The 19,488-nt window shown below is 37.1% G+C and overlaps 1 protein-coding gene across 1 annotated transcript in view; it reads right to left on the minus strand.

Moving 5' to 3' along the window:
• PDE3A (phosphodiesterase 3A) overlaps positions 1-19,488 on the minus strand; it is a gene marked incomplete at its 5' end in the record, with an annotated part of 324,269 nt that overhangs the window by 47,808 nt on the left and 256,973 nt on the right. Inside the window, 3 exon segments of the mRNA NM_213736.1 lie at positions 3,148-3,272; positions 9,548-9,702; positions 11,708-11,965. Of these exon segments, the coding sequence (NP_998901.1) occupies positions 3,148-3,272; positions 9,548-9,702; positions 11,708-11,965 (538 nt within the window).

Raw genomic sequence — 19,488 nt, forward strand, 5'->3', positions numbered from 1 at the left:
AATTCATGGTGTTTCCTTGTGTGTTTACAGTGATCTTGTCTGTAAGCTTCAATTTGTTTGAACTTGATATGCTGAAGCTGTGTGGTCTTTTACTGGTGATGCTTTACTCCAAAAATTATCTTTAAATATTTTTGCAGGGAGCCAAGGGGTCATTCTGAGCTAGGACCACTTTAGTGTCCCTTTAAAGTCTCAAGTTTAGGAGTTCCTGCTGTGGCGCAGTGAGTTAAGAATCCCACTGCAGTGGCTTGAGTTGCTATGGAGGTGCAGGTTCAATCCCCGGCCTGGCACAGTGGGTTAAAGGATCCAGCATTCCTGTAGCTGTGGCATAAGTTTCAGCTCTGAATTAGATTCAGTCCCTAGCCCAGGAACTTCCATATGCTTTGGTTGTGGCCATAAAATTAAAAAAGGGAGGGAGGGAGGGAGAAAAGGAAGGAAGAAAGGAAGGAAGGAAAGAACAAAAAACGAAAGTCTCATGTTTAACCTGGAATGCTCAAATTCAGTTCTTCCACTTTGTCAGAACCCCAAATGAGTCTCAGCATCACTAAGCTAATCTGCATTTGCCCTCAGTGCAATCCCAATTTAAGTGTTTGCCCACATTGTCCTGTTCCTGACCCCAGTGAAAGCTCCATTCTAGTCCTCAGGTCATGAATAACTTCTAAGTTATTAAAAAGTAGAACACTGTAAACCAGCTATAATGAAAAAATAAAAATCATTAAATTGAAAAAAAATTTTAAAATAAAAATAAATAAAAATAAAAAGTAAACATTTCTAAAGAGCAGAGACCAGATTAATTTTTGGAGAGCCAGATTATCTTTAATGGTTTCCTTCAGTAATATAATAACAATAAGACAGTACTTTGTGGGGGAAATGTCTTCCTACCCTAAACAGTAGAGATTTCAGCAAAGTCAGTGACTAAATAGTTTCAAGGAATAGTTACCAGTATAAAGTGGGTGATCAAAGGGGAAAGAGAGTACGAAGTTTTCTTTCCTAGACGTAGAAAACAATAGAAGACCTTCCTTAAGTTGGGCCTCTTAAAATTAAGTTTATATTTCAAGGTGGTCTCTTGAAACATTAGTGAAATGTAAGTACTGGTCCTCTAGCCATCATAGAAACACTGCCATTTTCAGGACTTCTGCTTCTGGCTATGATGCTGTACTTTGTAGTAAATCCCTGCTTCTCTGAGAACAAGTAGAAAAGTGGAATTAAATATAAAAAAGCTATCAAGGCAAGGCAACCAATTCTGAGAGACTAGGTTTCCAAATAGAAGAGACCCTCAGAAGGGTGAGCCAAAATCCTGCAAACTGTTCTTCCATTTGGAGCATTATTTATTGACCACTGGCGTGGGACAAAAGGCTAAGAATCCAGGCAGAGGGATGCCGCTATTAGGAAGGCAAGCCAACAGAGCTTTTAGTAATGCCATGAGGCTGATGACACAAATATTGGAGTTTGGGGCTTCCATGGCAGCCAGAACTTGAATGTCTAACAGCCCAGTAAGAAGAGGGCAGCTTTCTGTTTGAGCCATTTGTAAATTCTTTCATTGCCAGAAAAGCAGAAGATTAAGAAGCTAAGCAGGGAGCTACTGAAAATCTCAGCAGAGTTTTCTGCAGTGCTGAGAGGGGAAAATTTAGAATATTCCAAGCAGGAGATGTCAGAGGAGATACCCCAGGCTCTCGATGGGGATTCTAGGAGGGGGCCAATCTGGAGATGGAATCTGACAAAAACTGTATTCTGGATTTTGATTAAATGAGGTAATCTCCCCCCAAGCTACTTTATTTCCTAACTAAAACTTCACCCCTACTAAACTCCTTCCAATAGTTCCTGGGTCCTGTCTGGCCTCTATCTACATACCTGCTTTCACCTTCCTTTCTGCGTTCAGCACTCTTTCTCCTTTAGCTTTGCTAATCATTTAGAATCTCAAGTTCCTGAAGCTTTCCCTCAACATACTGAGTCTTGTATCCCCTTTCTTCTCTTTCATGACTTGAAAGTTCTCCCTCACTTCCTCATCATAGCCTTCAACACACTATGCATATAGTAAAAGCTGTCAGCCTGTTTATACTCCCCACCAGAATGTAAGTGAAAATTCTGTGAGAGGAGGAACAGGGTCCGTCAATGCCATCCATGCTCCTCAAACTAGTTCGGTGATGGAGATGGTGAATACACCACACATATTTATTGAGTAAATTGGTGCCTGGAAGGAGAGATGAGCTGAGGCTTCAAAGCATGAGGGGTGCATTGACACAAACTTGGAAAACCCCATAAAGATCTGAGATGGGATATGTCACATCAAATTTTACTCTGTACCTGTTTGAAAGAGAAAGAAAGCTTCCCACGCACAGTGCTTTTGGCTCTTTTGGTTGCTGATTTGTGGGCTTTTTCAAAGGGCTTGCAAAGATCTTGAATTATATTTTCTCCAAATTTAGATACCTCTTCCTTCCAGTATTTATATATTTGGGGAGGTGGGGGGGGGAGTAAGTAGCATAGAGTAAGAATTTCTTTGAAAACTTAGACTATGGGTAGTAAATGAGGTGTTTCCTCAAATTCATATAAATACCATGCTTCTGAGAAATAATTTTCTTTTAACAGACACTAAAAATAAAATTGAAATTTGATAATTACTTCATTAGCTTTTATATTATAACACAATGCTTCCAGAGATTTTCCTCAGTGGTGACACTGACTTCCTATTCATCCAATAAGTTCAAGATAGGATATCTCAGAGTTCCCGTCGCGGCGCAGAGGTTAATGAATCCAATTAGGAACCATGAGGTTGTCAGTTCAATCCCTGGACTCACTCAGTAGTTTAAGGATCCATTGTTGCCATGAGCTGTGGTGTAGGTTGCAGACATGGCTCGGATCTGGCATTGCTGTGGCTGTGGCTTAGGCCAGCCCTGGGAACCTCCATATGCTGTGGGTGCAGCCCTAAAAAGAGACCAAAAAAAAAAAAGATAGTATATCTCATACAGCAACCAAAAAAGAAACTGTATCATCAGATAAAATGGAAACTTAAGTAACTAATTGGTTATTGAGGTTTTTTTCTTTTTAGAACAGTGAAACCAAACGCATCTGAATACTTCAACACGTAAGCCTGAGTTTGTCCGTCACTGCGGACTCAGTGAGTGTGAACTCTTTCCCCAATAAGTTACATACCCGGTCGGCTTTGCTTTTTAGCCTTTACGTGGTTAGATGCAGAAACAGCATAGGACGAAGTAAAGGATCTGCTTTTGGTGAGAGTCATCATCACTGGGTTTTTCCACGAATCTGGATTAATAGCACTTTATATAAAGACAGAGAATAAAGAAAAATGAACAAACTATCAATTACTAGATTAGATCTTACCAGAACCCAATCATCATTTCCAAAAGAGATGTGCTGATCTAAATCATGGTCCAAGTTCAGTAGCAGAACCACTTTACTTCCAAAGGATAAATTAGGTTATCTAAATTCAATCTGTATGGCAGGGAGACAGACAGCAGTCACTCTTCAAGGATACTGAGTGAACAAAAGACAAAAGACAGCTTTACTATTTAACCAATTAATAGAAATCATGAACCTTCTCATTCTACTTATATAATCATGTTCCTCACATATTTCCTTTTTTTTATTTTTTATTAAAGTATAGTTGTTTACAAAGTGCCAATTTCTGTTGTACAGCAGTGTGATCCAGCAATGTATGTATATATTCCCTTTCTTATATTATCTTCCATCACGGTCTATCCCAAGAGACTGGATATAGTTCCCTGTGCTGTACAATAGGACCTCCTTGCTTATCCATTCTAAATGTGATAGTTTGCCTCTACTAATCCCACACTCCCAGTCCATTCCATTCACTCCCCAGATTTTCTAAAAACATAGCAAAGAACTGGTTAAGATGCAGGTGAAATGACAGTAGTTACAAATGGCATAATGCTTCCTCCTACACTCTTAACATTCTTTGTGTAATTAAATTCAAAACTTAAATGCTTATAAAATCATTCAAAGATAATATTCTTTGCAGTATTGTTAAGGAAAAGGTTAGTGGTGGTATTTACCATCACACCTGGAAAGTGCTACACATTCTAGGTTATCACCGTATCTTTGGTGATAGCCTGGAAAGAAAGGGATGACAAGCCAAATCCCCTTGTAGACATATTAATGGTGTTTAAACATACTGATGCTATTCACTAGAAGAAAAGTAATGACAGTGAGCCTTCACCTAGGGAATGCCTTTAGTAGGATATCCTGGGTCTGTTTAGGTTACTATGGTAAATAAATATGGAATCAATAAATCCCTGGAGGGGATGGGGTGAAGAACATTAATTACAAAGCCATGTAATTACTGGGCTAGAAATTTTGGAGGTATTCCAAACCAACATTTATCTGCAGGCATTGCTCAAAACCTTCCATGCTGAATCTGAAACAGAATCCATTGTAATTTGAAAGGGAAAAGAATCCAAGAAACCACATTGACAATCTTGGACCTTTCCGAAGGAAAAGGGCTTGGTCTGTATTTTGCTTGCTGTGTGGCACTGGTAAATTTGGTACCAGGGAAGAGCTCTCATTTGCATGAATATAATTGGACAATTGGACCCTCAGCCAATCTTAGATTGGTACTGTAAGTGGAATGTATGAGGTCTCTCTGGGTGGCTTATTGTAAATAAACCTGAAATGAATGGAATTATGGGGTCATGAATGGGTGGGGATTGTCATGCGAGCTGTAGAATTAATGAGGTGTGATTTGGAGGTATTTCATGACTACAACAGCATCATTCTGATTGCATGGCTAAGTCCAAACCAGAACGTGTGCTAATGTGAAAAAGGACTTTCAGGGTGCTGGACTACCAGGTTCAGACCTCTCAAAGGGAAGGATGCTAAGCATTTGCTTGGCAGTTGCCTGTATCCTTTGATTACTGTAAATTTAGTGATGGGAAAGATCTGTAACTTGTGTTGAGTCTGATTTGACATTCTGCCACTTATTACCTCCTCAGTTCTCTTTTTTTCTTTTTCAGAGAGATTTTTCTTTAACTGTTGACCGAGGTATTTTAAAACTTCATCTCTTCTCCGTACTTTTAATAGCATTTGAAATGTGGGATGAACTCCAGCATTTATCAAATACAATTAAAGAAAGCCTACAAAATAATATTTGTTACATATCCTTCTTAGAAATCTCACCCTAGGCATTTCACAAATACCTGGAATTTTGAAACAACAAAATGAAATAAAACTTTGATTCTGAGAGAGATAACTATACAGTATTTCCTTATACTGCTATTCTCTTTCAACTGTTTTTGCTGGCCTGACTTATAAGATGTAATGTGAAGAAATTTTATGTAATGTATATGTGGCCTAACTATTTTCTTAGCACTTTATACAATAAATAGGTTGTGACTTATCTACATAGACTTTAAAAAGATAAACACTTAACATTAACTGAATATAATTTTTAATATCTTAAAAAGTTAAATTATGAAAGCTAGCTCAAAAACTGCCTACAACTGTTTTTTATTTCTTTAATAAAAACATTTAAAATATGCTCATTTTTATAAGTTTCAAAAAGGGCAACAATGGAGCATCTTTAACGTATGGGAAATTAATGACCTTCTTTATAAATAAAATTTTAGGAGTTCTCTTGTGGCACAGCAGGTTAAACATCCAGCATTGTCACTGCAGCAGCTTGGGTAGTTGCTGGGGCCTGGGTTTGATCCCTGGCCTGGAAACTTCTGCATGGTCAAAAAAAGAAAAAAGAAAAAACCAAATACAATTCTACCCATATATTCTTTCTTTTTCTTGTTTCTTTTTCTTTCTTTTTTTTTTTTAGGGCCACACTCATGGCATATGGAAGTCCCCAGGCTAGAGGTCGAATCAGAGCTGCAGCTGCAGGCCTATGCCACAGCCACAGCAACATGGGATCCAAGCTGTGTCTGCAACCTACACCACAGCTCAGGGCAATTCTGAATCCTTACTCCACTGTGCAAGGCAAGGGATTGAACCTGCATTTTCATGGATACTAGTTGGGTTCATTTCCATTGAGCCACATAGGGAACTCCCCATATATCTATCTTAACATAACAATTATTAATGTATTAAAATATACTATTAATAAAAATAACAAATCACCATATGTAGGTGTGTATATCTACAATTTACAAGCACTTTCAAATGCACTGCTTTGTGTGATCCTTGAAATAGTTTTCAGCTGGCTATTGACTTTTACCTTCTTGATTCCTATTTACATCTCATAAATATGTAATGATTTGCATCCTAGGGAGGAAAACAGCTTGGGGAAACCTTTCCCTGGCCTTCCCACACTAAACACAGCAGGGGAGAGCTTATCTGTGTGTCTGCTATAGAAGATCTCAACCCTCCTCCACAAAAGTAGATTTTATAACCTTAGTTCTACTCAAAACGACTTCATCCTCTAAAAGTCCTACCAGGTCCTAACGTTTTCTTTTACTGCGTGTACAGCCTTTACAGAGGCTGGGGTCAGTCAGTTTCAAGGCCGACATGGAATGATTAGGGTGTGATTTAATTCAGACTTTTTAAAAATTTCTCTCAAGCACACTTTTTTAAAAAGCACCTACTGGCAATCCTTCTACCTAATTTTACTCCAGTTGTACCACACCAGCCCCCTACCCCCTTTCCTAAGAATCCCTTAGAGTGGGTACCAAGGTTCAGACTAAGGTCCTGTGTGTTTCTCCAGACACACATCTCTGAGTGTTAAGGCCAAGATCCTTCTGATTCTCAGTCCAATGTCATTTCATCCAGCTCTACCTAAAACTATCCAGGGTAAGTCATCCAGCTATGAACCTAAAGGAATAGAAGCCCAAGGACTGTTTCTACTTTTCACTTCCCACTCTTGTCCTCCTTTTGATCACTGCAGAAGAAAAGACATGGAAAGGAAGAAATCAAAGGGAAGAAATACAAAGGCTAAAACTCAAATCAGTTTTGAAATTAGTTAGCAGTTTTAGCAATAGGTCTCTTAAGTGCAGAAGGTCCTAACTTTGGTTTATTATCAGGGCTGGAGATTATCTATGAGTTATCTATGAGTATCTTTTCAGCGTTTTCACCCAGGACAGAGGATGAGTCAATCAAAACTAGCTTTATTTAATGGTGATACCATGGCCACTTACTTACATATGGTTTACCCTTACAGGGCTCAAATTCTCTTCAGAATGAATTTCATTTCTTCATAATGCTGAAAAAGTTGTATTACTCTCAGATTTTATACCAAGACTTTTAATAGGATAATAAAATTAAGGAAGGACAACTTAGGCAGTGGGAAAAAAGCATACCCAGGCAAGACATCTGAGTATTTTTAGGGCAAAGGAGTGGGACTGCATGCTATTCCTTATCTATCTTGAAAATATCTGAGTATGAGTATTTATTTCATAAAGCAAAATGACAACATCTCTAGGAGTTAAGCTCATAAAAGCTTTTGAAAGCTTCTTTTTCACAATGATTTCAATTTCAGCCCCCAATCTCATTTAACTAAAAGAAGACAGGGGTAAGAGAAATTAAATTTGTTGAGAAGTAACATACATTAACACAAAGAAAGAAATTTAAGAATGTATGAATGGATTATTGATAGAGTCATTCTATGGAAAGAAAATAAATACTCTGACAGGAATCTAGGCAAGGTGCGTTGGTAAAATATTCAGCCTCTCCAAAGACATACACTGAGAACACAATTCATTTTCTTAAGCAACAAATATTTAACTATAACTTATCAGTGTTCACTGCTGTAGAAGTTGACAATGGTCAATATTTTCATAAGAAAATATTACCAATGACTTGTAATTTCAAACTTTAGGAAATGTTCATGAAACAGACTAGGTAACATCTTCCCATGGTGATGTTTAGAAGTTTTACAAAAGTCCATGTAATAAGATAGAGTGGAATTATACTGAAAGAATCACTCAAGCTTACTTCTGATTCTATAGGCTTATTAGACTCTTGCTAATATAGAAACCGAGTGTATTTTTAATTGAGAAAGCAAGAAAAATCAGCAGTCATTAAATTTTTATAATTTGAAAAGTTTCCATTTCTCTGCCCATCTCAGAATGGTACTTTATTTATATTCAAGGCCAAGATGAAGGGAAAATCACTTTTTTTTTTTTTTTTTTTTTGTCTTTTTGTTGTTGTTGTTGTTGTTGCTATTTCTTGGGCCGCTCCCGCGGTATATGGAGGTTCCGAGGCTAGGGGTTGAATCAGAGCTGTAGCCACCGGCCTACGCCAGAGCAACAGCAACGCGGGATCCGAGCCGCATCTGCAACCTACACCACAGCTCACGGCAACGCCGGATCGTTAACCCACTGAGCAAGGGCAGGGACCGAACCCGCAACCTCATGGTTCCTAGTTGGATTCGTTAACCACTGCGCCACGACGGGAACTCCGGAAAATCACTTCTAATAGTGCCATCATGTAGTTCAGCAAAGATGTGATAATTTTTCAGTTATTAGGTCATAAATAAAACTGATGCAAATTTCAAAAACTTGAAATCATATGGCAAATGTTCTGATAATTATGGAATTCATGTAAAGTATGCTATTTCTATTCTAAATAGAAAAGGACAAACATTATATGCACCTCTTTCAAAGCACCTCTTTCATGATGATGTTTTCTTTAAAACTCTTTTTAGACCTCAGCACTCTCTCTCCTTTAACTTTGGTAACTCTGACTTTCCCAGCCACTTTGTAAAATTAGCATTAATATACTAAATAAAGTTTATTCTATTTTTTTCACTGAGGTACAACTGACATAACGTTTTATTAGTTTCAGGTATATCACATAATTATTTCCTATTTGTATATATTGTGAAATGGTCACCACAATAAGTCTAGTTGACATCCATCATCACACAGTTACAAATTTTTTTTCTTGAAATGAGAACTTTTAAGACTGACTCTCTTCACGCCTTTCAGATACACAATACAGTATCATTAGAGTCTGTATACACCATGCTGTATATTCCATCCCCAGGGCTTATTTATTTTATAACTTAAAGAGTGTACCTTTTTGACCCCCCTCACCAATTTTGCCCACTCTTGACCCCAGCCTCTGACAACCAACAATCTGTTCTCTGTCTAAATAAAGTCTAAATCATCAACCGTTAGAACCTATCCTGTGCTCTTGGAATGGTGATCTACTTTTTGATCTGATCTTTTCCCTTTCATATTGCAGCACCCTAATGCTAGGATGCTGGTCTAGTGGGCTGGGGGAAATCTAACAACCATTTGTAAACATCATGTTGGCTGCTTTGATTTAAAGATCCATACAAATCTCAGTCTAAGCCCAACTTTATTCTAGGGTCAATTCTTCCCATCCAAAGTCACAGCAGCAGGGATCACCTCAAGCCACTGTCCCCATTTATATTTAACAACACAGTGTAAGCCCAGTCATCGAATATTAATCCCTACACAGCTCTGGATTGAAAGCATACACCTTTTTCATTTTCAAAGGTGTCCTCCAGCCAACTAGAATTCATTGGGCCTCCCATCCCCTGTAATTTATAATTCACTGCTGGTAAGGAACTTCTCCAAGAGACAGGAAACTAATAGGAGCATTGCCTAACCTGGATGAAGGTGCCTCATGCAGTTTGATGCTGGCACTCCGGTCCCTCCGTACTGGGGCAGGTTCCAAAGTGGGCAGACCCGTGGCTGAGGTGGTGGTTGTCCAAGTCGATGAAACTCGTCTCAACAAACCAGGGGGCAAACTCCTTCTCAGGCGCTAGGATGAAGGAGTGTTTATTTTATTACCAAGCATATTTTCTATCACTAATTTCTATGTCATATAATGAAAGAAAAGGGGTTTCTAACTGGTAGGGAATTTCTTAAATTATATTGGTTGACTCTCCAATATAGTTTAACATAGAGATAGATAGATATATCGATCAATTGACTGATCTATCAATCTGTATCTAAAATTTGGGTGTTCAGGAATTCAATAAGAAACTCCAGCCACAGTGAATGAATATTACAAAAATAACATTTTGGGACCCTCATTTCAGTGATGTTACAAATATGGAATTATGGGTATGAGAGTCAATTACCTTTGGAATAATTGTATAGTTATGTTAGTTCAATAGGACTTACACACCTATACACATATTAGATTAGTTGTTATGAGCAGCATTTTTTTCTCAAAAGACACTTGTTTGGGATGCAGATTAATTTCTCTCATCTTGCACAACAGCTGCTATTGATTTAATTTTAGCTTCTTTATTTAGAAATGACAGAAGCAAAGGGTTAGTCACAGGATGTGCCACCTCTCTCATGGTTCACATGCCTTAGACAAGCATATGGGTGGTATCATCAGGACCAACTGCTCTTCACAGAAGATTCTGCTGGTAGACCTGTGACCCATTTCTGTTGTTTCTTCTCCTGCTGTATCTTAAGCAGGATGTGTGGCAAGATTCTAGGCTTACCATGATGAGCACTAGCCCTCTAAACAGAGTCTTAACCTTCAAAATTACGGAAGGTAACCTGATACAACTACAGCAATGGCTATAAGAGGAAGCAGTTCAACTCATTTTTATTTGTGGCTAGTTACTCTGAGGAGAACAATCATGTAGGTAGTGTTTAACCAAGACCCATTCTGTTCTTCTGAAGATGGTAAAAACTTTGAGATGTGAATACATGGCATGTTGGGATTCAAGAAGAGCTCTGATACTAAATTGTTTTCAAAATCTCTTAAACATCTGGACAAGTATCTTAGAAGGTCATTCAATAGGAAGAGAAAAGATCAAGCAATGGAAATACCGGGGTTGTTGTCCATAAACCTGTCACTGACTGCATGTCCATTCTGGGACCCTAAGGAATCAGTTAATCTCTCTCATTCCTTGACTGTCTTATCGTACTTAGCCATACCTTTGTCGGAGTAGATGTTCCAAGGAAACTTAACTACCTAATTGACAATGCTGTATGAAGAACACAGTCCCGGGTCAAGAGACTCACAATGGCAAGTGTCCAGATGATACTGACTGATCACCAGCTCCAGGGGACAGCTGCTTGTTTACTAAATAGATAACTGTGTTGGACATACCGGAGACCCCTGAAATTCTGTTATTTTTAGTACTTAACATGACTTGTTTTCAACTAATACTGAGGTCTAGATGGGGTGCAAAACCCTATCCCCAACATCTCGCTTTGGTAAAACGCTTATATCTTATATGTAAAAAGAAGAAATTAAACAAATCACAAAGGCCATCTTTCACTTTAAATAATCTAGAACCAACCAAAACTTTTCCGAGTGCAAAACTTGTTGGGTTTCAGAAAGAACACAGGGTGCTAGGAAGGATACCCTATTAAGAAATCAAAGACCAAAGGAATCTTGCATTTCCAAAGTCAATGAATTTTACACAGAATCTGCAAGACTGGGAGCAGGGATTTTTGCCTGTTTTTTTGTTTTGTTTTGTTTGTTTCTCCTTTCACTGCCATATCTTTAGCCCATAAAAAAAGGCCTGGTATAGAGAAGATAAAACTTCTTGAATGTCTGCATAAAAAAAGGTAATGTAAAAACATAATTTTTGTTTGTTTGTTTATAGAAAGCTCTTACGTATAAGGACGGAAGTCTTTCTGTTTAAATTTTTATTACTTTGGTCACCCTGACTGACACATCTTTGCAGAGTCACTGGTATGAATGGGCATGTGGGTTTGGAGTGACAAGAAAGAGGCCCAGGAGATAATGAAAAGAAGAAGTTTAACGTGTTCAGGAACATGTCATCAAGTCTTACCTTGGGAATAGCCAGCTTGTCTTTTTCAGCGCTTTCTTCAGAATCTGAGCAGGTATAGTTTTCACTGAAAGAAACGGCGGGGTTCACTCTGGGCTTGTGAATGGCCTGGAAGGTGAGCTGTGTGCTGAGGAGGTTGCTCACTGCCCTCAGGGATGTACACACGTTGGGAGGCAGAGAAGGGTCTGCGAGAAGGTCAGTGATGAGGCCGTGAGCCTCACCCATCACGGCAATGTCCACAGTGATACTGGTTCCTGAAGACTGGAATACCAAACATGGGAGAGTTGATGAGAAAGGCTTGAGACTGAAGGCACGAGAGAGGGAAGCTGGGCTTCTACTGAAAAATGGACAGAAGTGACACTCGGGTTGCAGTAAAGTGACATTTGAATCACGTTTCTGTTTCAAACTTTGCCAATATTTTCCACGACCTTTGCCATTTTTTTGTGTTCAATAGCACATTTTTTACTGCTAGAACCTGTGCAGGGGTAGGACGTATTGGCAAAGATAAAAAAATAAACACTAGTGTTTCAAAGGTAAAACGTTTTAGGAAACAAACAAAAACTTCATATCAATCACTCCTTAAGAAAAATTCAACATTTTAATGCATATTATTTAGAAAGTGTTTATCAATAAATGAATGAAAAGGATGTCATGTATATATACACAATGGAACACTACTCAGCCAAAAAAGACATTTCATTCTGAAAAATAAGATTAATATAGTAAAAATCTTACTTTTATAGTCTTATGTGATATTTGAACCTGGCATGTGGTAATTTTTAAACTAATATTAGAGATTAGCACAAAAAAGCAATTCAACTTGTGTTCAGATTCACAAATTGCCCCTTTTTTTTTGTGGTTGTTAAGAATAGAAGTTTCAGTTCTGGATTTCTGTGGCCCACTTGTCAACTTCTGCCAGAACTGTCTATTAGATTCAGAGTCATTACACTGTATTTGCTGAAGAAATGAAAAGCACCAAAAACAGAGGACAGGCGTGTTCCTTACTCTGCTGGTCAGGTAAGAATGTAGGCAGGAGGATGTGAAGAGCCAGGGAGAGCAGGGGCAGGGTCAAGGGTAAGAGCAGATAAAGCTTAAGGATGGCATGTGAACAGCTATTAATGTTAGAATGTTGCCATGGTATGAGGCATGTGGAACCTACATAACTTTAAATTGCGTAACACAGTGATTGGCTTGAGGTTCTGGAACTAGGCTACTTGAGTCGAAATACTGATTCCTGACCCTACCCCTTTCTAGTTGAATAATCTTTGGTAAGTTAGTAAGCTCTCTGTACTGTGATTTCTCCATCTATAAGATGGATATGCAAAGAACAAACCTAAGGAAGGGACGATAAGAATTAAAAGGGAGATTACATGTAAAGCATTACTATTGTGCTAGCAGTTCTCAGTGTTCAATAATGATAATGGTATAAATAATACTAATAATAATCCTTTAGTTCTTCAATAAGAGATAATTAGAAGTCTGGCTATGTACTTGGAAGAAAATAAAGTAGTTTTGTTTGTTTGCTTTTTAGGGCCGCACCTGTGGCATATGGAAGTTCCCAGGCTAGGGGTTGATTCGGAGCTACAGTTGCTGGCCTACACCACAGCCACAGCAATGCAGTATCTGACCTGCATCTGAAACCTACACCATGGCTCATAGCAATGCCACATCCTTAACCTACTGAGCGAGGTCAGGGATTGAACCTACATCCTCATGGATACTACTCGGGTTTGTAACCCACCGAGCCACAAAAGGAACTCTGGAAGAAAATAAAGTTTAAGCATTCTCTCACAAGAAATTTAAAAATAAACTCCAGAGAGATGAAAAGTTTAAATGTATAAAATTATAAGATTATTAAAAAAATATGGGGCTATTTTATAATCCTGGGATTAGGAAGACTGTTAAAGAATAATAGAATGGCATAAACTGTCAGTAAAATATCTAATAGATCTGACTAAATAAAGACATAAACTTCTTCATAAGAAAATATGCCATATACAAAGGTAAAAGGCAAACAGCCCATGAGACCGTATCTGCCACATAGAGAAAAGAAAACATGCAAGTAAAAGGCTTTAAAAAAAATCAATAAAAGATAAACTTGGATGAAAGGAATGAATATTCAGGTATTCCCATTGTAGCTCAATGGTTAATGAACCTGACTAGTATCCATGAGGATGTAGGTTCAATCCCTGGCCTCGCTCAGTGGGTTAGAGATCCGATACTGCCATAAGCTGTAGGTCACAGACGTGGCTCAGATCCTGCATTACTGTGGCTGTGGTGTAGGCCGGCAGGTGTAGCTCCGATTCGACCCCTAGCCTGGGAATCTCCATATGCTGCAAGTGCCACCCTAAAAAGAAAAAAAAAAAAAATAATAAAGGAATGAATATACAATTCAAACAAAATTTAATAATCAAATATATAGGTGTTCCCACTGTAGCACAGTGAGTTAAGGATCCAGCATTGTCACAGCTGTGGCAGCTATGGCTCAGATTCAATCCCTGGCCTGGGAACTTCTGAAAATTAAAAAAAAAAAAAAAAATCAAATATATAAAAAGCGAATTGCATCCCGAATATTTGATACGAATTAATGTAAAAAAAAACATTAAATTGTCAAAATGGTAAAATACTAAAAGACTGATAGTACTGAGTATTAGTAATGATTTGGGAAAATAAGCAATGAGTAAAAAAAATCCAATATTTTTGGAAAGCAATTTTTGCTGGGTCTATCAATTTATAGTTTAAACGTATATATCTTATAGTCTAGCAAAACAATGTAGTTATTTAGTCTGAAGAAAAACTACACATATATAAAAATATAAAAATAAGGCCATAAAAGCAAGAGTACAGCAGTGCTCTGATAACAATCAAAGAATGTGGCCATAAATGCATAGGAACAGAGAAATTGTTTTTAAAAAGTTGTACTATAAATATCCTATAAAGTATCATGTACTTGTTTAAAAGGTTTGGGTAGTTCTATAAATATGTATTTGAAAAAGTACTCAGGAAATACTGCTCAGTGGTGAGGAAAGTATGTTACAGAAGAAGTGAATATGTATGTTTTTGGAATCAGAAAAATACAATGATTATGAAAACACCCAACATCTATGAAGGTCTCTAGTCTTAAAATAACTAGAAGCCATGGATAAATTATTCTGTAAAGCTATCAGATGGAGGTTATGTCTTTAGTACTAGAAAAATAAAATTAGCAATAATAACAATGATGAATAATAATGGTGATAGCTGATATTTATTGTGCACAAGTCTAAAAGTAGGTACTCTTATTATCTTCATTTTTATTATCAAAAATAATTTGCCAAATAACCGAATCAAAATAATTCAGAATTACATAGCTAGAGCATAGAAATGTAAGGTGGAAAACACAAAAACGTACTCTATTTCCACAGCTCAGGAGCTGAACTAGCAGGCTGAAATAAATACTGAATGTTTTTATTGTATGCTACTAAATACATCTATAATTATTTAATATTTTATATAATCATTGTGCCATGTTTTTCTGTTTGTATGTTTAATATCGTTTGTGAACCAACATGAAAACTTAACTGTAATGTTAGTAGTTTTAGGATATATAATTATGTGTATTTCAAAAAATGTATGCACATTGTTAACTTCAAAAATGACTGTGAGAAATGCCACTGAAGTAGGTTAACATTCCCTTTTAGAAGTTTATTTTCAACTGTATCTCTGATTATCTTGCTTCTGGAAAACTTACCCAGTGTGACCATCAAAAACTATAATATTTATTCTTATCCATGCTGTTCTAACAAACTTAAACTAGTAAGTCACTTTACTGTTTCCCTTAAAAAAATTGAAATTTTAAGTCAAACTTCATATTCAGGACATAAAATGTTAAGATGTTCTGACATAACAGTTTATGTACTAATAGTTTAATAATTAGAGATTTTCTCAACATGTTCTCACAGTATATAAAACTTACAAATGTGAAGAAAAAGTAGGACATGCTCACTGTTAATTATAATTATGATTTTAAGTGAATTATTAGTGAGAGAACAAGTCTATTTTATAATTCTCTAATTTTATGTCTTTTATAATACGTCTTCTTTTTTAAAGTAATGGATGTATTTCTTACATACCCAGAAAAAAAGAAACTAAAAAATGTTAAAGTAACTTTAAAATAGAAATGAAATCCTTATAAGTCAGTGTTAGTGTTACACAAGAGTTTAGAGAATAAGCACATTATGTATTTCAATGCTACTTATACTGTAGCTTTTCTGAAAGCCAAGGTCTTCAAGTGAAAACAAAAGCAATATTCACGCCAATAAAAAGCAAATTATCCATGTTGGAAATAGCTAAGAAACCAAACACTTTTACTATTGCAAAAGTCTCCCTACTGTCATGAAGTCAATCTTTGTTTTATTAGTTTTTCAATTAAAAAAACAAAATTGCATAACAGTTAAAACTTGTATCACAGAAGTTGTTATCCTCACTTTTTGGCTCAAATAACCTAAGGCTTCAATGAGGCATGAAATCTAAAACCAACAATCAGATTCATTTGCCACAAACTCGCCAAGATTAACCACACATGAAATGCTGAAAGACTGAAAGAGAGATAGGCTGCTATTTCAATAAACAACAGGAAAGTTATAAAGACTTCAGCATGTCCAGGGAGTCACTATCAAGGAATTTAAGGGCATAGGGGCTTTGGCTGCTTGGTAGTGTTTTTTTCACCATATGATTCAAAATACAAAACAATGGAGTGACTCACAAAGAGGGTATTTCCACACTTATTCAACTTAACTAATATACTTCAATTTCTAGGTATACCGGATAATGCTCAGGAAAAAAAATCATTTAAGTGGTGAAATCTTAGCTAGTGATAATAAATACTAAAGGTTAAGTTTATACTAAAGATACTGTAAAGGAAAGGTTTAAGCTAACAGCCTGAAATCATCGTCGGGTGCAATAATGAACTATATTAAGCATAAAACTCCAGTTGAGTCTTTTTACAGTGCATATGATCAAACGAATCTTTTCCTTAAAAAGAGTGACCAAGCAATAAAAAACATTTTACTTTGCAGGCTCACCTTATAATGGAAATATTTATATTTAACCTTTAAGAAAATGCAAGTATAATTCCCTGGGCACTATTTAAATGACAACCAAATTTGGAATGCCACCTTTAAATAGAAAATCTGGAATTTCAGTCTGATAAACAGTGGAGTAAAGTGCAGTTTTATATATCAAACCAAAAATAACTGATTCTTTTGGTAGATCCACTACTTTTCAAAGTACCTCGTTCTTTCAGTATTTCCCCCTCCCGCCCCGCGCCGCCACCTTATCCCCTTCCAGTTTACTTCATCATCTCCAGGATGTCCTACTCAATACTGGTTGCTATGGTAACAATCTAGATTGCTTCCAAGTTGATCTACTTGTAAATCAAAGGCTTATAAAATCTGAAGTTATAGATAAGAAGTTAAAGAAACAATGACAAATACACATAATCACTACTAAATGTAACTCCTGAACTAGACATGTATCAATCAATTCAATTACAGAAATTTTGTTTATACTGTCACCTCTTCTTGGCTAAAACTTTGAAATTACACTACTGGTATAAAAAAGGGGAAAGCTTTGAATATGCATAGGAATCAGAAAAAATCTGTACTCTATGAAGGGATCTAAGTTTCCAAACTATCATATGTTGCAAATTACAAAAAATTCTAATAAACCTATGTGATCAAATGACTAACAGTTTGTAAAACAAAATTATTAACAGATTATTTACTCCCCACTGTGTTTGGGTTTCTATCAGTATATTCAGAAATGGTTAATTTTTAAAAGAAAAAAAAATCAGGCGTTCCCATCATGATGTAGGGGAAACAAATCTGACTAGGAACCATGAGGTTGTGGGTTCGATTCCTGGCCTCACTCAGTGGGTTAAGGATCCAGCATTTCCGTGAGCTGTGGTGTAGTTCACAAATTTGGCTCAGATCCCGCTTTGCGGAGGCTGGTGGCTGTAGCTCCGATTTGACCCCTAGCCTGGGAACCTCCATATACTGTGGGTGCGGCCCGAAAAAGACAAAAAATAAATAAAGAAAAGAAAAGAAAAATCATTAAGAAGTCTTAGGAAGTAACTACAGAAACAAGGTAAATGAAAACAAAGAAGTGAAGGTGCCGGGCGGGGGGGGGGGGGAATCAGAAAGCACTTGGGAAAGTTGACATCAACAGCAATTAGCGGTTCAAAATGATTAGGGAGATTATCCAGTATAGGGGCAAAGGTGATGACAGTGCATCCAATTCTTCACAAATTTTGTTGGGGGGCAGCACAAGTATAATCTAGTTAAAGGACTTTTCCCTACACATTTTGAAGCAAAGATTAAATTGATAACTTAATGAAATAGGTTAAATACATTCCTGCCCAGAGGCAGAAGATAGAATACGTCTCAAGTCTTCTGACTCAGTGAATCATTTGATGTGTCATTTGCTTTGGAGGTTAATTTATTCTAACTGGAGGAAAAAAACTGGACACAGCATAAAAGCCTCTCTTCATAATTCTACTTGAAACTCAAAGATAGGTTACAAATGCAAAAGCACTAGAATTGAGAAAATAAATTACCTAGATAATCTAGTCGAAATGCTTTATTCCTCAAATCAGGCCACTTTTTTTATTGTTGCTGTTCAATATTTTGTTTGATAATGGTTTCCAAAATAAACCATGGGCTTTCTCTAGGCAATACCATATCCATTGGAGCACTCAGGCTTCCCTGTAAAATCAGAGAACTAGCCTGGATATTTCTAAGGTGCCCTCCAATTCTGTAAATCTAAAGCATTTCTTTACATAACATACATACACCAAAGAAGAAAGAGGAAATACTTTGAAAACTTATTTCTTGGAGTTCCCCTTGTGGCTCAGTGGAAACGAATCTGACTAGCATCCATGAGGATGTAGGTTTGATCCCTGGCCTCGCTCAGTGGGTTAAGGATCCGGCTTTGCCATGAGCTGTGGTGTAGGTCATAAATGCGCCTCGGATCCGGCACTGCTGTGGCTGTGGCGTACGCCGGCAGCTACAGCTCTGATGATTCAACCCCTAGCCTGGGAACCTCTAGATGCCGCGGGTATAGTGCTTAAAAAAAAAAAAAAAAAAAAATTCTTGGCTCATTAAGCATTTTACATTTTAAAAAGGATTTTTAGATTACTACTCAGACTTAGAAAAGTCCTTGTTTCACTGCTTGCTAATCTTACTCAAACTCTACCTTCTAACTTACCATTAAGTCACGAATGCTGTTTCCTTCCTTTGGTAAAATGTCTAATGTACATCAAGTGCTTATGGGGAAGACATTATTCTCTGGACCTTCCACACTCAATAATCAGTTACACATTTGCCAAGGGTCAGATTTGTCTGGTCCCAAATCTGTTTAGGCCAGCTAAAACTGTCATCGTAACTTACATATGCTAATAAAATATCAACCAGTGATATGTGAGTAAACAACGGGGTAATTTCAGGGAGTTCCTTGGTAGCCTAGCAGGTCAGGGATCCAGTGTTGTCACTGCATTGGCGCAGGTTCAATCCTTGTCTGGGAATTTCTGCATGCCTTGGGCGCGGCCAAAAAATAAAATAAAAAATAAGTTGAATAATTTTAAAGACTTCATAAATAGATTCATAAAGATGAGGCCCTAGCATCTGATTTATGTTAAATTAAATAGGGGAGATACAATTGCAAAGATTCAAGAAGAAAACAATAATGTGCCTGAAATATTTTCAACTCAGAAAGTTTCCAAGTGCCTAAGTCATTTCTACTGTTTT

Source organism: Sus scrofa, chromosome 5 (genome assembly GCF_000003025.6).
Source record: "Sus scrofa isolate TJ Tabasco breed Duroc chromosome 5, Sscrofa11.1, whole genome shotgun sequence".
Lineage (NCBI taxonomy): Eukaryota > Metazoa > Chordata > Mammalia > Artiodactyla > Suidae > Sus > Sus scrofa.